The following is a 17,363-nucleotide window of genomic DNA, read 5'->3' on the forward strand; positions in this document are numbered from 1 at the left end:
CGACGGCGGCTGGACAAATCGGCAGTGAGGAGAACCAGCTCAGTCTCGGATCTCTCTCTCTCTCTTCCACGTGCGGCTCTCCTTGCATTGGCTCCTTTTCCCGGTGACAGCGGCGGATCTGGCGACGGTTTAGGACAGAGACGACGATGGCGGCTGGTCGAGCTAGACGGACTGGCGACGACGGGTCAGCCACACGTCTCCTCTCCCCGCAACTGAGCTCCCTGGCGCGCGTTCTTCCTCTCTCTTCCCTCTGTTCTTCGCACTTTCTCGCTTCTCTGTGCAGCACGGTGGCGACTGGTCGTGATGGCGAGGTGGCGTCCTGAGCAGCGCGGCGGTGGTGCGACGGCTCCTCCCTCCTACCCGACGCTCTCCCTCTCACGGATCCCCTCTCCTCTCTTCCCCTTTCTTTCTTCTTTTCTAGCTGTTGGGTTTTGGCTGTGGGTGTTGGATTATTTTGGGGAAAAGGGTATGGCGGCTAGGTTAGGGAAATTGGGGTTAGGGTTGTGTTTTGGGAATTTAGGGTTTTGATTTGGGAATTAGGATTTTATGATAAAATTGGGAATTTTTGGATTCATCTAAAATTTAATTAAATCTCTAAAATTACTTTGAAATATCATTTATTGTATCAAAATACTAATTGATTTGAAATCAAATACTCTAATTAAAATTATAAGGTAATATAATTAATTTTCTTTATTTATAAAAATATTAGTATTAAATTCTAAAATCTCAATTACTTAAACCAAACCATATAAAATTCTTATTATTTTATATTTGCTAAACTTTATTATTCAAATATAGAAAATAATTCGATAATTATAAAATTAGATAAAACCTTAAATTACTTTAAACTCAATTAATCAAAATTTGCTTTAATTTTTCTTTAATAAAATAATTCCTGAGGTTAAGGTACTTAATGAATAAATAAATCAACATTAATTCTTAATAAGATTTTTCTGAAATTTCTGGGTCTTACAATAGACCCCTCATCTGAAAATCAGGTCTATAAAATCAAAGTAAGGCTTATTAAGTCTTGGTCACTAACTTATTCTGAGCTTAAGTATCAGAAACTGATGATAGAACTGGTCGTGATGGATGAAATGGTTTGTGTAGTTTGCTAATTTTCATATAAGATATTTTTGTAGATCACAAAGAATTTGTTATTAACTTTATATCTTTATGCTTTTCAGGGAGATCATATTCAATGTACCATAAGGAATCCTCTTGGGAGACTATTTGAGGGTGACTTATCTGATGGCAAAGTATACACAATATCCAACTTTTCATTGTCACTGAATGATCAGAAGTACAAACCAACAACTCATTCTCATCGTATATATTTTAAGAGAGAAACTCAGCTTAGGATTATTCATGAGCTTGGCTTCATTGATCATAGTTTCCATTTCGTATCTAATGAACTGATACTCAAGCATTCCAACCCTCAGTCCCACTTAATTGGTATAAATTATTTGAACTTTTAAGATCAATTTTTCTTATGTTATCCAGCTTTTATACACGTAATTTCCTATTTTTTTGCTAGATGTTATTGGCTTGATTACTGGGAATGGTGACACGATTGAGTTTACAAGGAATGGCAAGAGTTGTGTATACATTGTGGTTGAACTTGATGATATGAAGTATTCCCAACCATTATATATATTATTAAACTCTGTTATTTATATTTTATAATTTCATTACTCCTTTTCACCGTCATTAAATTTTTGTTATATGCTTTTTAAATAGGGGTAATGGTAAAATTAGGTGTACTCTGTGGGAAGAGTATGCAAAGATGTTAGTTAAGCATATTGAGGATCAACCCACATATGAGTATATAATAATAATTCAATTTGCAAAGTTCAATCTCTTCAAGGGTTAGTATAAATGTTCTATCCAAATCTGCTAATCAACATGTAAAATTTTTACTTTCTTATTTACATTCTTATATTTTTTTATATCAAATTTTAGGCTCAATGGGTGTATCTAATACAAATTGCAACTCCATTTTGTACATCAACGCTGACTTTCCAGAGGTGAAGGATTTTAGAAAGAGGTAACGTTGATTAATTTATATTTTTTTCAATCATTATTATTTATTCAAAGCTGATTTTTTTTGTTGTTTTATAATTGTTACAGTGTTATAATGGTTGGGGTTCCACCTGCAAACCAGCTGTCTCAATTATTTGATAGACCATCATACTCTCTTGAGGATGATCTTATTAACCAAACAAGTTTCAAGAACATATGTGATCTTAAGGAATCCTCTGAGATTTGATTTTTCTATTTCTCTTATATATATATATATATATTGAAATGATCTTAAATCCATTTTTTTCTAGAATGGTACCTATGTCACATATGGGACTGTTGTTGCTATTAACTACAAGAGTGGCTGGTGGTACAAGATTTGCAAGCATTGTTTCCATGCTCTAAAGGAATCTGAGAATTCATTCCATTGTGTTACATGTGACACATTCCCAAATTCTCATGTTCTTAGGTATATAGTTCTACATTTATAATTATTTTTTGTTAACCTTCATCAATGCCAAATTTTTTGTTTATTAACATCAAACATGTTCAGATTCAGTATAAATTTAAGAGTTGCTGATGAATTAGATACCGCCTCCTTTATACTATATGACAAAGAAGCTAGCAAATACCTTGATGTATCTGCTTCTGATATGCGCCTGTCTCATGTCAACAAGGTTGTATCTGATTTTTTAAATCTTTCTCTATTTTTTAATTTATTTTTTTGTTATTAATATGCCAATTTCTACCTCATTAATTCAATTCATATGTTGCATTTTAATCAGGGAGGTTTGAAGGATGAATATCCTCAGGAGCTCAATGCTTTCGTTGACAAGAACTTCATATTTAAAATTTCAGTTAAGATGGAAGATATCAATGCTTTCCAACCATGCAAAATTTTTATACTTAAGCTTTGTGCTGATAATTCAATCATCTCAAAATTTCTTGATAAACACAAGATATATAATGTATGTTTACAAAGATTTCAAGTTTCTTTAAATCTATATTATTGGTTCATTCTATATATATTTTTTAATTTTATTTCAGAAAAATTTGGTCCATGAAAATTCTGAACTTATTACTATTCTCTCCGACTCTACTCCAAGGTTACAAATTCTTGATTCCTCATTTTTCCTTATCATTTTGGGCTACTATAATTAACTATATAATTTAATTGCAATTTTGCATTCTATACAGCAAACAGGTTCGCCTTCCATTGAGATAATTGGTGATGATAATACTGAATCATTTTCGACTCCAAAAAGGGGACTCATCGAGGCTGCTTCATGTACCAAAAGTCTTATTGATGTTTATCCAGATTCTGAGAACCAGTCATCTACTAAGTCTCGGAAGATTACTGTTGAATAAGTTCATAATGTTGCAAAGCTTCATGAAGAATAGCTTTTCAAGAACCTTTCTTATATTTCTGTAGTTTCGTTTTGATTGCTAAATAATGTTTGTTGTGATTTAATCACATCAAGGTTATGTTTTAAGTTAGTCTTAGTGTGCCTTTTATTCCAATAAGAATGTTAGTGCTATGCACACAATTCATAGTCCTTCTATTATAGTAAGTTGTATACAAATTTCTATGTCATATGTAACTCATGCTTGGTTCTTATCTATTAACTCAATTTCATATATTTAAATCAGGTTTATTATCTTTATTGATTTCATTATTCCTTTATTTACAATTTGTATTCACTCCTTTTTTAAATCTTAACACAATGAGTACTTTTATTTGACATCTTCTTGACAAAATGTCATGTAAATACCGTTATTAATTAATAAAATCTAATTACACTTATTTCACAGTTGATGTCAACCAATTCGTGCATGGACTAACATATGTTAAAATTGTGTATTAAAAACCCTTAAGTTCTATATATTCTTCTTAATGTATAACCTCTTATTAATCTATATTTATATTCATATTATATTTATATTCTCTTTTTTCTTATTGACCAAACAGTTCTTTATACCATACTTCCTTCTAATTTAATGGCTGAAAATTTAATCTTTTTTATTTGTTTTTTTATTCCCGTACTAATTTATTATGCAATGAATACACATACAACTATTCTCACTAGACTTGATTCTTCAAGACATTATCCTGACACATTAATATTTTACAACATGCACTAATTACTTATGTAAGATTTTTTTTTTGGTTATCCCCACTCTACTAATGTAATTTATATCTTATATCTTATATGTACTTACTATAGCCATTACCATTTTCAAGAAGACTATTACATCTATATAAAGTACATCTACCCTTTGCAATTCATTGCCTTTTTTCCAGAGATATTTCAACAACTAACAGGTTCTTCCTCTTTCTTACGTTTATAGTTTCTTTCTTCTTCGAATTCAATACTGTCTCTTCAATATCATATCTTTTACACAAGATCAGTTTTTTATACCATTATACTATTTTTGTTACTTACTAATATCAGAAATGGATACTACTCATTTTATGCCTCCCGAATTTAACCATGATAGAATTTTCTACATGCAAGTGGATCCTCTTGGGGTAATATTCTTAAATGATTGCTCATCAACTTATTTATTGATCAATATTTTGCACTTTTTCAATAATTATTTTGTATATTAGTATTTAAACACCTTTTATTTTTTTTTATGTATTAGATAATACACGAGTTGCCTTCAATTTTTTATCGCACCTACAAAGATCATCTCAAAGAGAGGATGTTATTTGTTGATCTCAATGATAATCAAATAGAACTGCGTTTGGGGAAAGGCAAAACTTCTAGTTATATTCTATCTAGTTTGGAAAATTTACTGAAGTTCTACTCTCTTAAGAAAGGTGGTTGGTTGAAGTTAATGTATGTTGGGAAAGATGTATTTGTCTTGCTAAAGGTCAAAGACAATAACATGTGTAAGATGATTGTAGACCACCCCACTGGAAATTTAAACACTGAGTCAGTTGCAGATATCCTTCAAGATATACCACATTCGTTACCTCAAAATACAAACCTAGCTTACTCTTATACTCATATTTCTCCCATTATTTCAACTCCACATAGTAACACTAATGGTTCTTTACCTACACAGAAGGTTGATCTTGGTGCTAGCTTTTTTGCCTTTACTCAATATAATGTTCACAACCAGCTAATGACAACAAATCCAAATGCAAACAACTCTTATCAATTCCAACACTATGAGGATTCATTTCGTTATGGTTCAGTTAATAACATTGTCAACAACTCTACGAATTATCCTTTACCTGTTCTTTATGGTAATGCATTGGGTTTTAACTGTGGCTCTTTTAAAAATGGAACTACATCCAACATAGATTTAGGTTCTTCCACCCCCTTAAAGTCAGGTTATGTCTGCCGTGCTAAAACTTTAGATTTTAATACCAAAGACACTTGCTACTTAATTAATAATACTTTTTGGTGCATTAAACAAGTTTCATACAACCAGATTCAAAATAGTGCTGTGGTGAGTTTATATTTATTCAGAGTTTATATCTTTTTTCTTAAATTTGTTCACAATTTAGTAGTAATATTTTTTTGTAACAGGTTCTGCCCACCAGATTCGCACAGAATGCTTTTCCAAGCAAGCCTGACAATGTGAATGTTGTTCTTGATAATGGATGTTCATACCAACTGGGATTACGCTGGAATAAAAAAAGGAAGATTCAGCTATATCTGACTAGAGGTTGGAAGCATCTTGCAAAGTCTAATGGATTCAGACATGGCACTTGATTGAGATTTTCTGTATACCCCAATGATGAATCTAACATGCATCTCAAGGTCCTTAGTCTATAAAGATATTATCAATGTAAACTATATTGACATGCATTTAGTTAATTACTTATGTTTTAATTTTCTTTCATCATATTCTTGATCAGTTCACTCTCATGATCACTTCTATCTCTAAGTTATGTATTTCCTTTAACCGGGATCATGTATTGTTATGTTTTTCCTTTCACTAAACCGCTTTTCTTTCTTAATTGCTTGAATTCTTCTACAGATCATATCTTTCCATTGTGTGATGTACTATTAGCTATTTTTTCTCAAGTTTTTAAATTAAAATTGTCCAAATAAAATCAAAGCAACTAATTTAGTTTTTAGTCTCTTAATATCACTAATCGTCATTTTTTCATTTCAGTTTAATTTCTATGAATTGACTCATCAAATGAACTCATACAACAACATATAAGAAAGTTTAGTTATCTTTCATTGGAATTTTTTTCCTTCGTTTTTGTTACCTTACCACCTGTATCATGTTGTTTTCATAAATGTAGGATATATGAACTAAAATCACGACATATTAGAATGTTCACCTATAATTACAGTAATGTTGAATCTTTATATGCACGTTGCTAATTATGTGATTCATTTAGTAATTTTTCTAATATTACATTGTGCACATGTAATAGCTGATTTTTTATTACTTACCTTTTTTTAACACAGATATTTAGTACTCTAAACATTACCTGTCTAGAATTTGAAAAGAAAAAAAATTACAAGTATATCTTACAAATTTACATGTATATATCTTTACCTATCTTGTTGCTAAATTTCCATTTAATTTGAATGATATGATACTAAATTTGCTGAATATTATGTATCATGAATTTTTCATTTAGTTCAGAAAAACTTTCCACCTTAACTTGACTTTTTTTTACAAATTTTTCTTCTTTTTATGAATTGGTTATCATGTACACCTACTAGCCGTGTCTGCAACTTCAATTTCCAACCTGAAGAACTGTAATTGGCTTTTTGCTTCCCCCATTATTTGCTCTGATCTTTTGTGACCAATGCTTTTCTAAGCTATTACCTTCCACAAGTTACCCTATCATGTACTCATTATTCACATAGTTCCACCAATACTGATAAATTGAGTAAGAGTTAATTTTCATATATTTGTCTTTTATATTTAGTACTTTTTTATATTTTCGATAAAACCAGGACATTTTTTTTTCTTATCTTTACTTTCTGACATAAGGTAATCAGACAATAATTATCCCTAAGCTACAGTTTGGAAGCTATGATATCCAAAGTATCATAATATTTAAAATAATATTTTTCTAACTTAGTTATTTCTTTTCTTCTATATTCCTATAGAATTTTTTATACAGTTATTAAACATGAGCTTCCTACATTGTAACCTAGACATCATATTGATATTGAATAACAGATCTAAATACCATGTAATGTGAACAAACTATACATGATTTCTTTTATTTTATATTAATTTTTTTATTCCAACCATGATTTTTTGTGTCATACATACATCATTAGTTCCTTTTTCAACTACAGATTTTGAGAATTCATTACCCTTTTTCAATTTTTTAAATGAACACAATCTTTTTTTACTATTTAAGAATTTTGTTGTCTTCTTTTCTTTGTATTATAAGCTTTTATGAAGATTAATTGTTTGGTTTCTTTCCCACGGTCTACTATGATTTCTTCATGACCAATGGTTTGCTAGGCCATTACCCTTCTACAAGCTATACTCTCTCGTGTAATCATTAATCAGTTTACTCCACCAATAAACATTAATTGAGTAACACTTCATCTTCATGTATCTGTCATTTACTTATAGTACTCTGTTACATTCTCAATGAAATAGTAAACGTTTCTTCTTGATCTTCATTTGCTATCAGTAAAAAGTCATTCAATAATTACCTCTAAGCTATAGCTTCACACATATGACATCCATAGTATCATCATTTGAAATTTTTATTATATATTTTTTACGCAATATTCTTTCCTTCTTTTTTCTTTCAATTGCATTCTATAAGTACAACACTACAAGGATTTTTGCTTTTATAAACACATATGGTTAAGTTTATAAATGTTGTTGTCCTCTTCACCAGTTTCATTCATACTACTTTTAATAAAATAGTTACATTTGTGTGTCTCTAAAAGATTTACTTCCCCAAAAGGTATTTGCATTTTTCTTTTATTAAACATTCATTTCCAGCTTCAGTTCATTTATTGTTTTAGTTCTTACTTCAGTACTACCAGTCTGTGCTACTTATCTTGCTAGAATAATTCACATTTTCTCATATCAGATGGAAACCCAATAAAGCTCTCATAAATTGGTGGAAGAGAGTCGTATTTTTTACCCATATATCAACCCATTTTCGGTATTATATGCTCCCTCACAACAAGAACCCTTTTGTTATTGATTTTGATTTTTATTTATTTAATAATTCTGGTTTAATTTGTTCCTAATGTTTAGTTGATTCCATACATATTCATACATAGATCTAATTTTATATTATGGTCACAGAACATCCATGAGCTTCCCAGCATATTTTACAGAGAGTACAAGAAATCCTTTGAGGATAAAATTCTGATTATTGACTCTAAATATAACCAGATTCAGTTACATATTCAAAGAGGTCATTCGAATGCTTTTATAATCGAAGGTCTTGAGAACTTAGTTAATCTCTATAGATTATCCAATAGAGGTACCATTAAGCTAAGGTATCTCTACAAGGACATCTTCTTTGTCATCATGGTTAGAGACAGGTTCATGAATAAATTGTCTGCCAGTGTTTCTGATATAAAGTTACTGTTACATTCAATATTTACGTTTCTAAAGGTAAAGAGCATATATTAGAAGATCATTATGTACTTGAGGCTGTTCACTACCAAAAAGTTACTTACAAGCCATCAAAAAAGAATCACAAACGTTACAAGCATTCATCTAAAAAGAATATGAAGCTGCACTCTACATTGAGAAGTTCTCCTAAGTTGGTGTCCACCACTTCCGTTAAAAAATCACAACCAAAACAGGACATGCATTCAGTTAGTTGTCAATCAACATTAATTGATCTAAATGTTGTTCCTCTGGATGACCATCACCAACTCAACTCTGAAAGTTTCACACATTCTGATCCAGTGATTAGCTCTAAAGGGATTTCTCACCTTGAACCAGATATAAATTATCAAAAGATGATACGTGATTTCTTTAAGCTATCCAATGAGGAACAGATTATTTTTATTCCCAACCACCATCCTTCTTCTGCTGGATATAATGCTCATTCTTTTTTTGAGTTTCTCCCTACTAAAGAACCCAACTCTTCATACTCATCATCATACGTATGTTTCATTACAGAACAAGAACTTCTTTCTGGTTCATTGGTAATGTTTTTTTTTAATTTTGAAAATATTATATTTAACTCAAACTAATCAAATATGTACAATGTGTTACTTATTTTTTTTCATTTTGTATCTTTCAGATATTACCAATCAAGTTTGTCTTCAAAGCATTCCCTAATATGTGTACTCATGACTTTACAATGGACATTTTCTAATCGTTTATTTGAGGTGTTCATGACCAATGGATGGAGAGAGTTTCTAACTGAGAACCACCTTAGGCCTGGAAGTGTAGTGAGGCTCACAGTTAACTCAATTGATGAGACTATTATGCTAGCTGAAATCATGAAGATCTGAATTCTTGCTTTATTTTTTATGATAAGATTATTAGGATTAGATTTCAGCTTTGTTAAGTATTTTGTATTTTGTTTAGTAATCCTCTGAACCATTCTTTCGTTGAATAGTTATAAGTGTTTACCTCTTTCACGAGCGATTCTTAATCATGGTTTTAGGGGAGGTTTTATGGTTCAGTGAGTTACTTTAAAATTTGTTCGTCTTTCCCATGTAATATCTAATCCTAAGTTACTAATTTCTATTTTGCTATTTATTTATTTTATCATTTATCTTTACATGATTTTTTTACTAAATTATTCCATTCAATCTTACAATTATTAATTTCATAGCAATATACTCATCGATAACCTCTCTTCTCAACTTCGTTTTTAAATATGTTACTAAAACTATGCTGAAACTTAATTCAAAGTTTTCATCAGCTTAGTTCTAATCTTTTTTTTTTGTGTGTGATTCAGACATTTTTTTGTTAACCAACATTATTTTAACATGAATTGACCATATTTTAGACAAAAACAAATGCTTCATTTTGAATACTAAGATTGGAAACCATGCGATGGAATCATTATATAAACTGTATTCTTCATGGACATTTTTTAGTTACTTAACCATCATGTATTTCTTTACACTTTCATTGAAGCTAACATTTTCAAGTACACATGTACAATCAATAGAGTTCATTACATTACTCTTTTTTCATTCACTGATGTTCAAATTTTAGAACATATATATGATTTTGACTCTATTTAAAGAATTAGTTGTTTCTTTCCAATTCTTTAGGTAGCTTTTATATTTTTAGTTACATGATTTCTCACATTTTGAATCACATGAAATTTTAAATAAATTTTCACAATCTCCCGCCACCTTTATATTTTTGAATGTTTACATCATTTATACTTCAGATATATCTCATGGTCATACTTTCAACTTTGTTAAGTATTATCAGATAATAGATGGATTCAGTAGAATATAAGCTTAGTCCTAAGTTAGCTAGGCTGAGGAGGATTTGTATCATCAATGAGAAGAGAAATAGAAAAATACAAGCTTCCATACAGAATGCTTCTGAGAATGGTAATATGATCATTATACTCATATGGTTTCTAAGTTTTTTATATTTTTCTTAATCTTTTTTAACATACTATGTATACTAATACCAGATTTTGCAAACAACACATTGCTTCCAATAAAGAGAAGGTCCCACATGATTTCTAATAACAACATAACGGATTTTTGTTCATTAAGTATTGGCTTTGTTTCTCAGTATTTGCTCAATAAGAAAATCAATTCAACGTTATGTATCAATCAAGTATATTCAACTGGTGATGGAGTTTCTCAAAATAATAGCTTTCAACATTCCAGAACTCCTCTGTCCAATATATCAAATGGTAAGACCTTTCATTCACATTTATTATACAACCAAATATTTATATATATTATTACTCAACATTTTGTCATTCCTTTATTTGACCAGGCAGTACTCAACTCATCAAATACATTCTCAAAAAATAAGGAAAAAGAGAATTACAATGAGCAATTGGCTAACACTTCAAGGTCAACTTTAGTTAATCCTCACGTTACTAACAACTCAACTAACAACAAACACATTATCCTGGATTCCTGGTATGATTTTTTTCATCTTTGTTGTTATTTTTATATAATTTTAGTGTTTTTTTAAGGGACAAAAAAAATTCAATAGTTTTTTTAAGGTTACCACTTTGTAGTTATTTCTATATTTATATCTTAGATATAGTGATTTCATGGAAAAATTTGATTCAATTTTTTTTAATTTTTTATTTAAATGCATTAATAATGTAATGTTCATTTGTTATATATTTAGTGGATTTATACTTCATATGCTACGAAGGTAACTTATATTTAAAGGTATTACATTTTTTCACATATTATTGTTTCTATATTTTTACTTTCTTCGACATATTTAATATTTTATCTATCTTTTTTCGTGCTCTATAAATAATTCAAGCTAATATTTAATTATTAATAACTATTTTCGTACTTTTTTTTCATACTCTATACATAATTCAAGCTAACATTTAATTATTGATAACTTTTTTTGTACTCTATACATAATTCAATGTAATATTTAAATAGGTTATATTTGATACAACTATTTTTTTTGTTTAGCATAATTTTTTTTAATTTTCTATGTTTCAGATTTAATTACTATATATTCAGAGTATTTATTAAGTTCACTATAATTGGATAATTATAAACATTTAAATATACATGGCAGCACACAAATACTCCCAAGTAAGAGTATAGTGCTTAGGGAGAAATCAATCATCGAATCATTATGTAGAAATAGCAAAGAGTTGTTTAATTCTTCTCAATTCTTCAATGGTGAGAGCTCTAACCAAGTTGTCTACAATAAGAAACCGGTATCACATGTTAACAATGGACATTATGAAGGTAAATTATTTTCACATATATTTAACGTGTTATAAAGTTTTATTTAATTATTATTCTTTTGTATAATCCGAACAATTGTTGGATATTTTTGCTAAATATTTTTATTTAATTCAGGTCTTGATGCCTTTGATGATATAGTGATTGACTCAGATTATATTCAACAAGAAATTCATAATAATAATACAGGTTTTTTTTTTTAATTGTCATCTTTTTCGTTTAAATCTTCTTCCTTTTTTCATTTGTTTAATTTTCACATTTTTAATTAATACTATTTTTTTAGGGTCATCTAGCTTAAACACATTATCCAATTGCAATTTGACATGCGAAATAGGTAGATATTAACCTAAAATATATATTTTAGATATATTTATTGTTGCCTTTCTTAAAAAAGTATCCGTATATGATTTTTTTAAAATATTTTTTTATTAAATTTAGTTACCTGGGATGCTGGGGATCCAATTCATGTATGTCGATATTGCAAAGCTATGATGTGGGACGGTGAAAGGCTATCTAAGAGCAAAGGAAGTAATATCCCTATATTCCGCACATGTTGCATGAGTGGGAAGGTTGAGCTTCCTTTTCTTAGGGAGGCACCCCAGATTTTACAAGATTTGCATTTTGAGGATGATGAACGTGGTAGATACTTTCGCAAGAACATACGTTCTTTTAATTCCATGTTTTGCTTAATATCCATGGCTGGTAAAATTAATCACAATATAAACAATGGATCTGCACCTCCTACGTTCTCTCTTAGTGGTCAAAATTACCATTCAATTGGAAGTTTGCTTCCCTCACCAAGTGATATTCCAAAGTTTGCACAGTTATACATATACGACACTGAAAATGAGATTCAAAATCGCATATCTGCCATCAGGTACATAATTTTTTTCAAAAATATACTATGTTATTTACTATAGAATATTTCCTAATAGTTTAATGAAAATATTATATTTTTAAAAGTTTGAGTAGCAATAATTTTTTTTGTTTAAACAGATCTTCCAATTCGAATAATGTTATTGAGCAAACAATTGTTAATGAGTTGAAACAAATGATGGATCTTCACAATCCTCTTCCAAAGTCATTTCGATGTGCACGCGGTCGCTTCAAAGAAGATTCAAAAACTAATATCAAGCTCAAACTAATTAGAAAAAGGGAAAAGGATGGCAGGAGGTATAACCTCCCAACAGCTTCTGAGGTTGCAATACTTATTGTTGGTGATATTGATGAGTCAAGTTTGCAGAGAGACATCATTCTTGAGACTACCTCTAACAGGCTAAAAAGGATAGATGTCCTTCACCCGTCTTACCTGTCTCTACAGTATCCTTTGATTTTTCCCTATGGGGAGGATGGTTTTAGGCCAGGTATTGAGAACTCTTCCACGTTTGATATTTCTGGTACTAAGAAGAGAAAGACTATAAGCATAAGAGAATTCTTTTCATACAGAATACAAATGCGTTTGGAAGGATCATCTATACTATTACATTCAAGAAGATTATTTCAGCAGTTCTTAGTTGATTCATATACTATGATTGAGTCTGAGCGTCTTAGATATTTACGCAACAACCAACCTAAGCTCAGGGTTGACAAGTACAACTCATTGCACGAATCTTTAGTTAGGGGAGAAGCTGATGCGATTCTTTCTGGTCAAAGAATAATTCTTCCAAGCAGTTTCACTGGTGGTCCTAGATACATGTTTAACAATTGTAAAGATGCATTTGCCATTTGCAAGTATTTTGGATACCCCAATTATTTTATCACAATTACTTGCAATCCTGAATGGGACGAGATCAAACGCCTTTTACATGGCACTGGCCTTAAGGCAGAGGATCGTCCTGATATTGCCTCAAGAATCTTTAGTATTAAATTAGATGAGTTGATATCTAATTTCAAGAATGGGAGGTTCTTTGGCAACATTTCTGCATGTAAGTTATATATATATATATATATATATATATATATATATATATATATATATATATATATATATATATTTATTATTCTTATACTTTTTTTGTTTGTATTCTGATGTCAATTATTTATACAGATGTGTGCACAGTTGAATTTCAGAAACGAGGTCTACCACATGCTCACATTCTGTTGTTCATGCAACCACAATATAAGCCTAAATCACCCGATGATATTGACAGCGTGATATCTGCTGAAATCCCTGATAAGACTAATATGCCTAGACTTTATGCAGCTGTTGAGAAGTTCATGGTTCATGGTCCATGTGGGAGGCACAACATCAGTAGTCCATGCATGATAAATGGAAGGTGTTCTAAGTTTTTTCCAAAGCCATTCAGGAATAGAACGATTATTGACGAGGGTGGTTTCCTAAAGTATAAAAGGCTGGATAATGGTCATACAATAACTAAGAAGAATGCAATTTTGGATAATTCTTATATTGTACCTTACAATCCTGATCTACTCTTAAAGTATGGTTGTCACATTAACGTGGAGCATACATGTCAGACTTCTTCTATTAAATATTTATTCAAGTACGTCCGTAAGGGTAATGATAGGGTTACTGCCTCATTTTACCAAACATCTGGTGATGGGTCTTCTCAACAAGTTGTTGATGAGATACATAACTACAATGATTGTCGTTACATTTCTGCATGTGAGGCAGCTTGGCGGATATTTGGTTATGAGATTCAGCTTAAAGAACCTGCAGTGATTCGTCTACCATTCCACCTACCTGACAAGCAACCAGTTGTTTTCAAGGACCATGAGAACATTGCTGATGTTATTCGACGTGTAGATGGTAAGGTTACTAAGTTAGCTGCTTGGATGTTGGCTAATCGTGAGTATCCTTTTGCTAGATCTTTAACATACAGCGAATTTCCTACAAAATTTGTATGGAAAGATGATTCATGCATGTGGTTTCCTCGCAAACAAGGCTTTTCTATTGGACGGCTGACTCATGTTCCACGTGGTACGGTGAGGATTATTACATGAGAATATTGTTAAACATACAAAGAGGATGCATGAGTTTTACTGATTTACGTACTGTGGATGGTGTGGTATACAACTCATTCAAGGAAACATGCTATGCTTTGGGACTCCTACAAGATGACAAGGAATTTGTTGATGCAATTCTAGAAGCAAGCACTTGGGCGTCTGGAAACTACTTACGAAATCTGTTTGTTGTGTTGTTGATTTCTAATAACATATCTAGACCTGAATTGGTATGGCAGCAGTGCTACCAACAATTATCTGAAGATTTGTTATATTCACATAGAATTTCAACACTTAATCCAGGTATATCATTCAACATGTTAAATCAATTTCGCTTATAGGATTAAATAATATTCTTTATCTTAAAATACATCATCAATTGCTTAACAACTTTTTCATCTTCATTTTAGACATTCAGCTTAGTGATGATCAACTACTGAATATGACTCTTTCAAAGGTTGAGATGATGTTGCAAGCTAATGGTAGGTCACTTCGAGAGTTTAATGGTATTCCTCTCCCTGATTTAGATATCATTGATGGCTTGGATGATCGGATAATAGCTGACGAGCTAACTTTTGATATTGTTGCCCTAAGGGACGAATTAGAAGTTATGTTGTCCCAAATGAACTGTGAACAACAAAATGCTTTTCATAGAATAAACGAAGCCGTGAATAATAACCTTGGTGGTTTTTTCTTCATATATGGTTATGGTGGAACAGGTAAGACATTTCTATATAGGGCACTTTCTGCAGCTATTCGTGTCAAAGGAGAAATTGTTCTTAATGTTGCCTCAAGTGAAATTGCATCTCTTTTGCTTCCAAAAGGTCGTACAGCTCATTCTAGGTTTAAGATACCTTTGGAACTTCATGAAGATTCTGTATGTAGTATAAAACAAGGGTCTCCGCTTGCTAAGTTGATTTGCAAAGCAAAGCTTATTATATGGGATGAGGCTCCGATGCTAAACAAGATTTGTTATGAAGCACTCGACAAGTCTTTCAAAGACATACTTAGATCTTCATCATCATACAATGAAGACTTACCCTTTGGTGGTAAGGTAGTCGTACTTGGAGGTGACTTTAGACAGATTCTACCTGTCATACCTATGGGATCTAGACAAGATATTGTACAAGCTACAATTAACTTATCTTATCTGTGGTCATCATGCAAAGTAATTACTCTTTCTCAGAATATGCGTCTTACAGTTGGTGTGCCTGAATCTGATTCTATTGAAATCAAACAATTTGCTCAATGGCTTCTTAGAATTGGTGATGGTCTTGAAGGAGATTCAATTGATGGTGAGTCTGAGGTCAATATTCCAGAAGAAATTCTAATTAAGGACAATGCTGATAGCTTTGACAATATCATTAGATTTGTATATCCTGATATACTTACTAATTTGAAGCAGTCAACTTTTTTCAAGGAGAGAACCATTCTTGCTCCTACACTAGATGTTGTGCACGAGGTAAATAATCATATAATGAAGCATATTGAAGTAGACGAGAAGGTTTATCTGAGTTCTGACTCCATGTGCGTTGAAGAAGGTAGCATGGAGTCAGAGCTTGATACATTTACTCCTGACGTACTAAATGCAATTAACTGCTCAGGTTTACCACCTCATGAACTTATATTAAAAGTAGGTGTTCCTGTTATGTTACTAAGAAATATTGACCAATTTAATGGACTTTGCAATGGTACAAGATTATAGGTAAGGAGATTAGATAATCATGTAATAGAATGTGTTATTTTGACCGAGGATAAAGCAGGAGATATTGTTCTAATACCTCGCATGAACATGATTCCTAATAATTTAACGTTACCTTTCAGATTCCAAAGAAGGCAATTTCCATTGGTCGTCTCATTTGCAATGACCATTAACAAGTCACAAGGACAGACTCTCAGCACAGTTGAATTGTATTTACCCAAGCCAGTTTTTACACATGAACAACTATATGTTGCTTTATCAAAGGTTAAATCTAAGCTAGGTTTAAGAGTGTTGATTCAAAATAACACATGTATATCTACTTCAACAACAATAAATATTGTGTATAGAGAAATCTTTTAAAATATATCTTAAAATTTTATTTTACTTTATTACTGAATTATATTATTAATAAAATTATATCAGATTAACCATTATTTTTTTATTATTCAATTCACATATTGGTTTAAAACGTCGTGAAAATATATATATACATAAACAAATTTATTTCTCATCATTATTTTAAAACTTTGTTTTAACTACATAAATTAATTACTTCCTGTTATATATAAACATTTAACAACAATACGTATACATAATATTATTAATCATAACTTTTCATTATTTTAAATAATTATTATATATTCTTATTCATTTCTTTAAATATTTTCTATGTTTGTAGTCATCAACAGTTATTTTTTAATTTGTTTCAATTAATTCATAATTATATGCATAAATTATGTCCGTGCATGGCACGGGTACTACACTAGTGATAATAAAAACCTACTCCTTCAATTTTCAAATAAAAGAACCCACCGCCAGCT

The 17,363-nt window shown here is 30.9% G+C and overlaps 2 protein-coding genes across 2 annotated transcripts; both read left to right on the plus strand.

Moving 5' to 3' along the window:
- Positions 1-303: 303 nt before the first annotated feature.
- Positions 304-3,393, plus strand: LOC110264975 (replication protein A 70 kDa DNA-binding subunit E-like). Its single transcript, XM_088494415.1, has 12 exons — positions 304-466; positions 982-1,103; positions 1,191-1,458; positions 1,541-1,637; positions 1,744-1,871; positions 1,966-2,050; positions 2,134-2,264; positions 2,335-2,494; positions 2,579-2,702; positions 2,811-2,993; positions 3,073-3,138; positions 3,217-3,393. The coding sequence occupies exons 1-12, from the start codon at positions 304-306 to the stop codon at positions 3,391-3,393; spliced, it is 1,704 nt and encodes a 567-aa protein (XP_088350541.1).
- Positions 3,394-10,408: 7,015 nt separating this feature from the next.
- On the plus strand, positions 10,409-14,840 carry LOC110264976 (uncharacterized). Its single transcript, XM_088494416.1, has 8 exons — positions 10,409-10,526; positions 10,613-10,715; positions 11,707-11,882; positions 11,997-12,068; positions 12,163-12,213; positions 12,318-12,756; positions 12,876-13,804; positions 13,927-14,840. Exons 1-8 carry the CDS (start codon positions 10,409-10,411, stop codon positions 14,838-14,840), a joined length of 2,802 nt encoding a protein of 933 aa, XP_088350542.1.
- Positions 14,841-17,363: the final 2,523 nt, after the last annotated feature.

Source organism: Arachis ipaensis, chromosome B7 (genome assembly GCF_059453495.1).
Source record: "Arachis ipaensis isolate K30076 ecotype BB chromosome B7, ASM5945349v1, whole genome shotgun sequence".
In the NCBI taxonomy this organism is placed as follows: Eukaryota; Viridiplantae; Streptophyta; class Magnoliopsida; order Fabales; family Fabaceae; genus Arachis; species Arachis ipaensis.

Excerpts from the sequence above, each read along its gene's own strand:
- LOC110264975 (XM_088494415.1), top strand. The coding sequence starts at position 304 with ATGGCGAGGTGGCGTCCTGAGCAGCGCGGCGGTGGTGCGACGGCTCCT. Across the intron at positions 2,051-2,133 it reads GTGAAGGATTTTAGAAAGAG|TGTTATAATGGTTGGGGTTC; the intron begins GTAACGTTGATT and ends TAATTGTTACAG. Across the intron at positions 2,703-2,810 it reads GCCTGTCTCATGTCAACAAG|GGAGGTTTGAAGGATGAATA; the intron begins GTTGTATCTGAT and ends CATTTTAATCAG.
- LOC110264976 (XM_088494416.1), top strand. The coding sequence starts at position 10,409 with ATGGATTCAGTAGAATATAAGCTTAGTCCTAAGTTAGCTAGGCTGAGG. Across the intron at positions 10,716-11,706 it reads AGTATTGGCTTTGTTTCTCA|CACACAAATACTCCCAAGTA; the intron begins GTATTTGCTCAA and ends TATACATGGCAG. Across the intron at positions 12,214-12,317 it reads CAATTTGACATGCGAAATAG|TTACCTGGGATGCTGGGGAT; the intron begins GTAGATATTAAC and ends TATTAAATTTAG.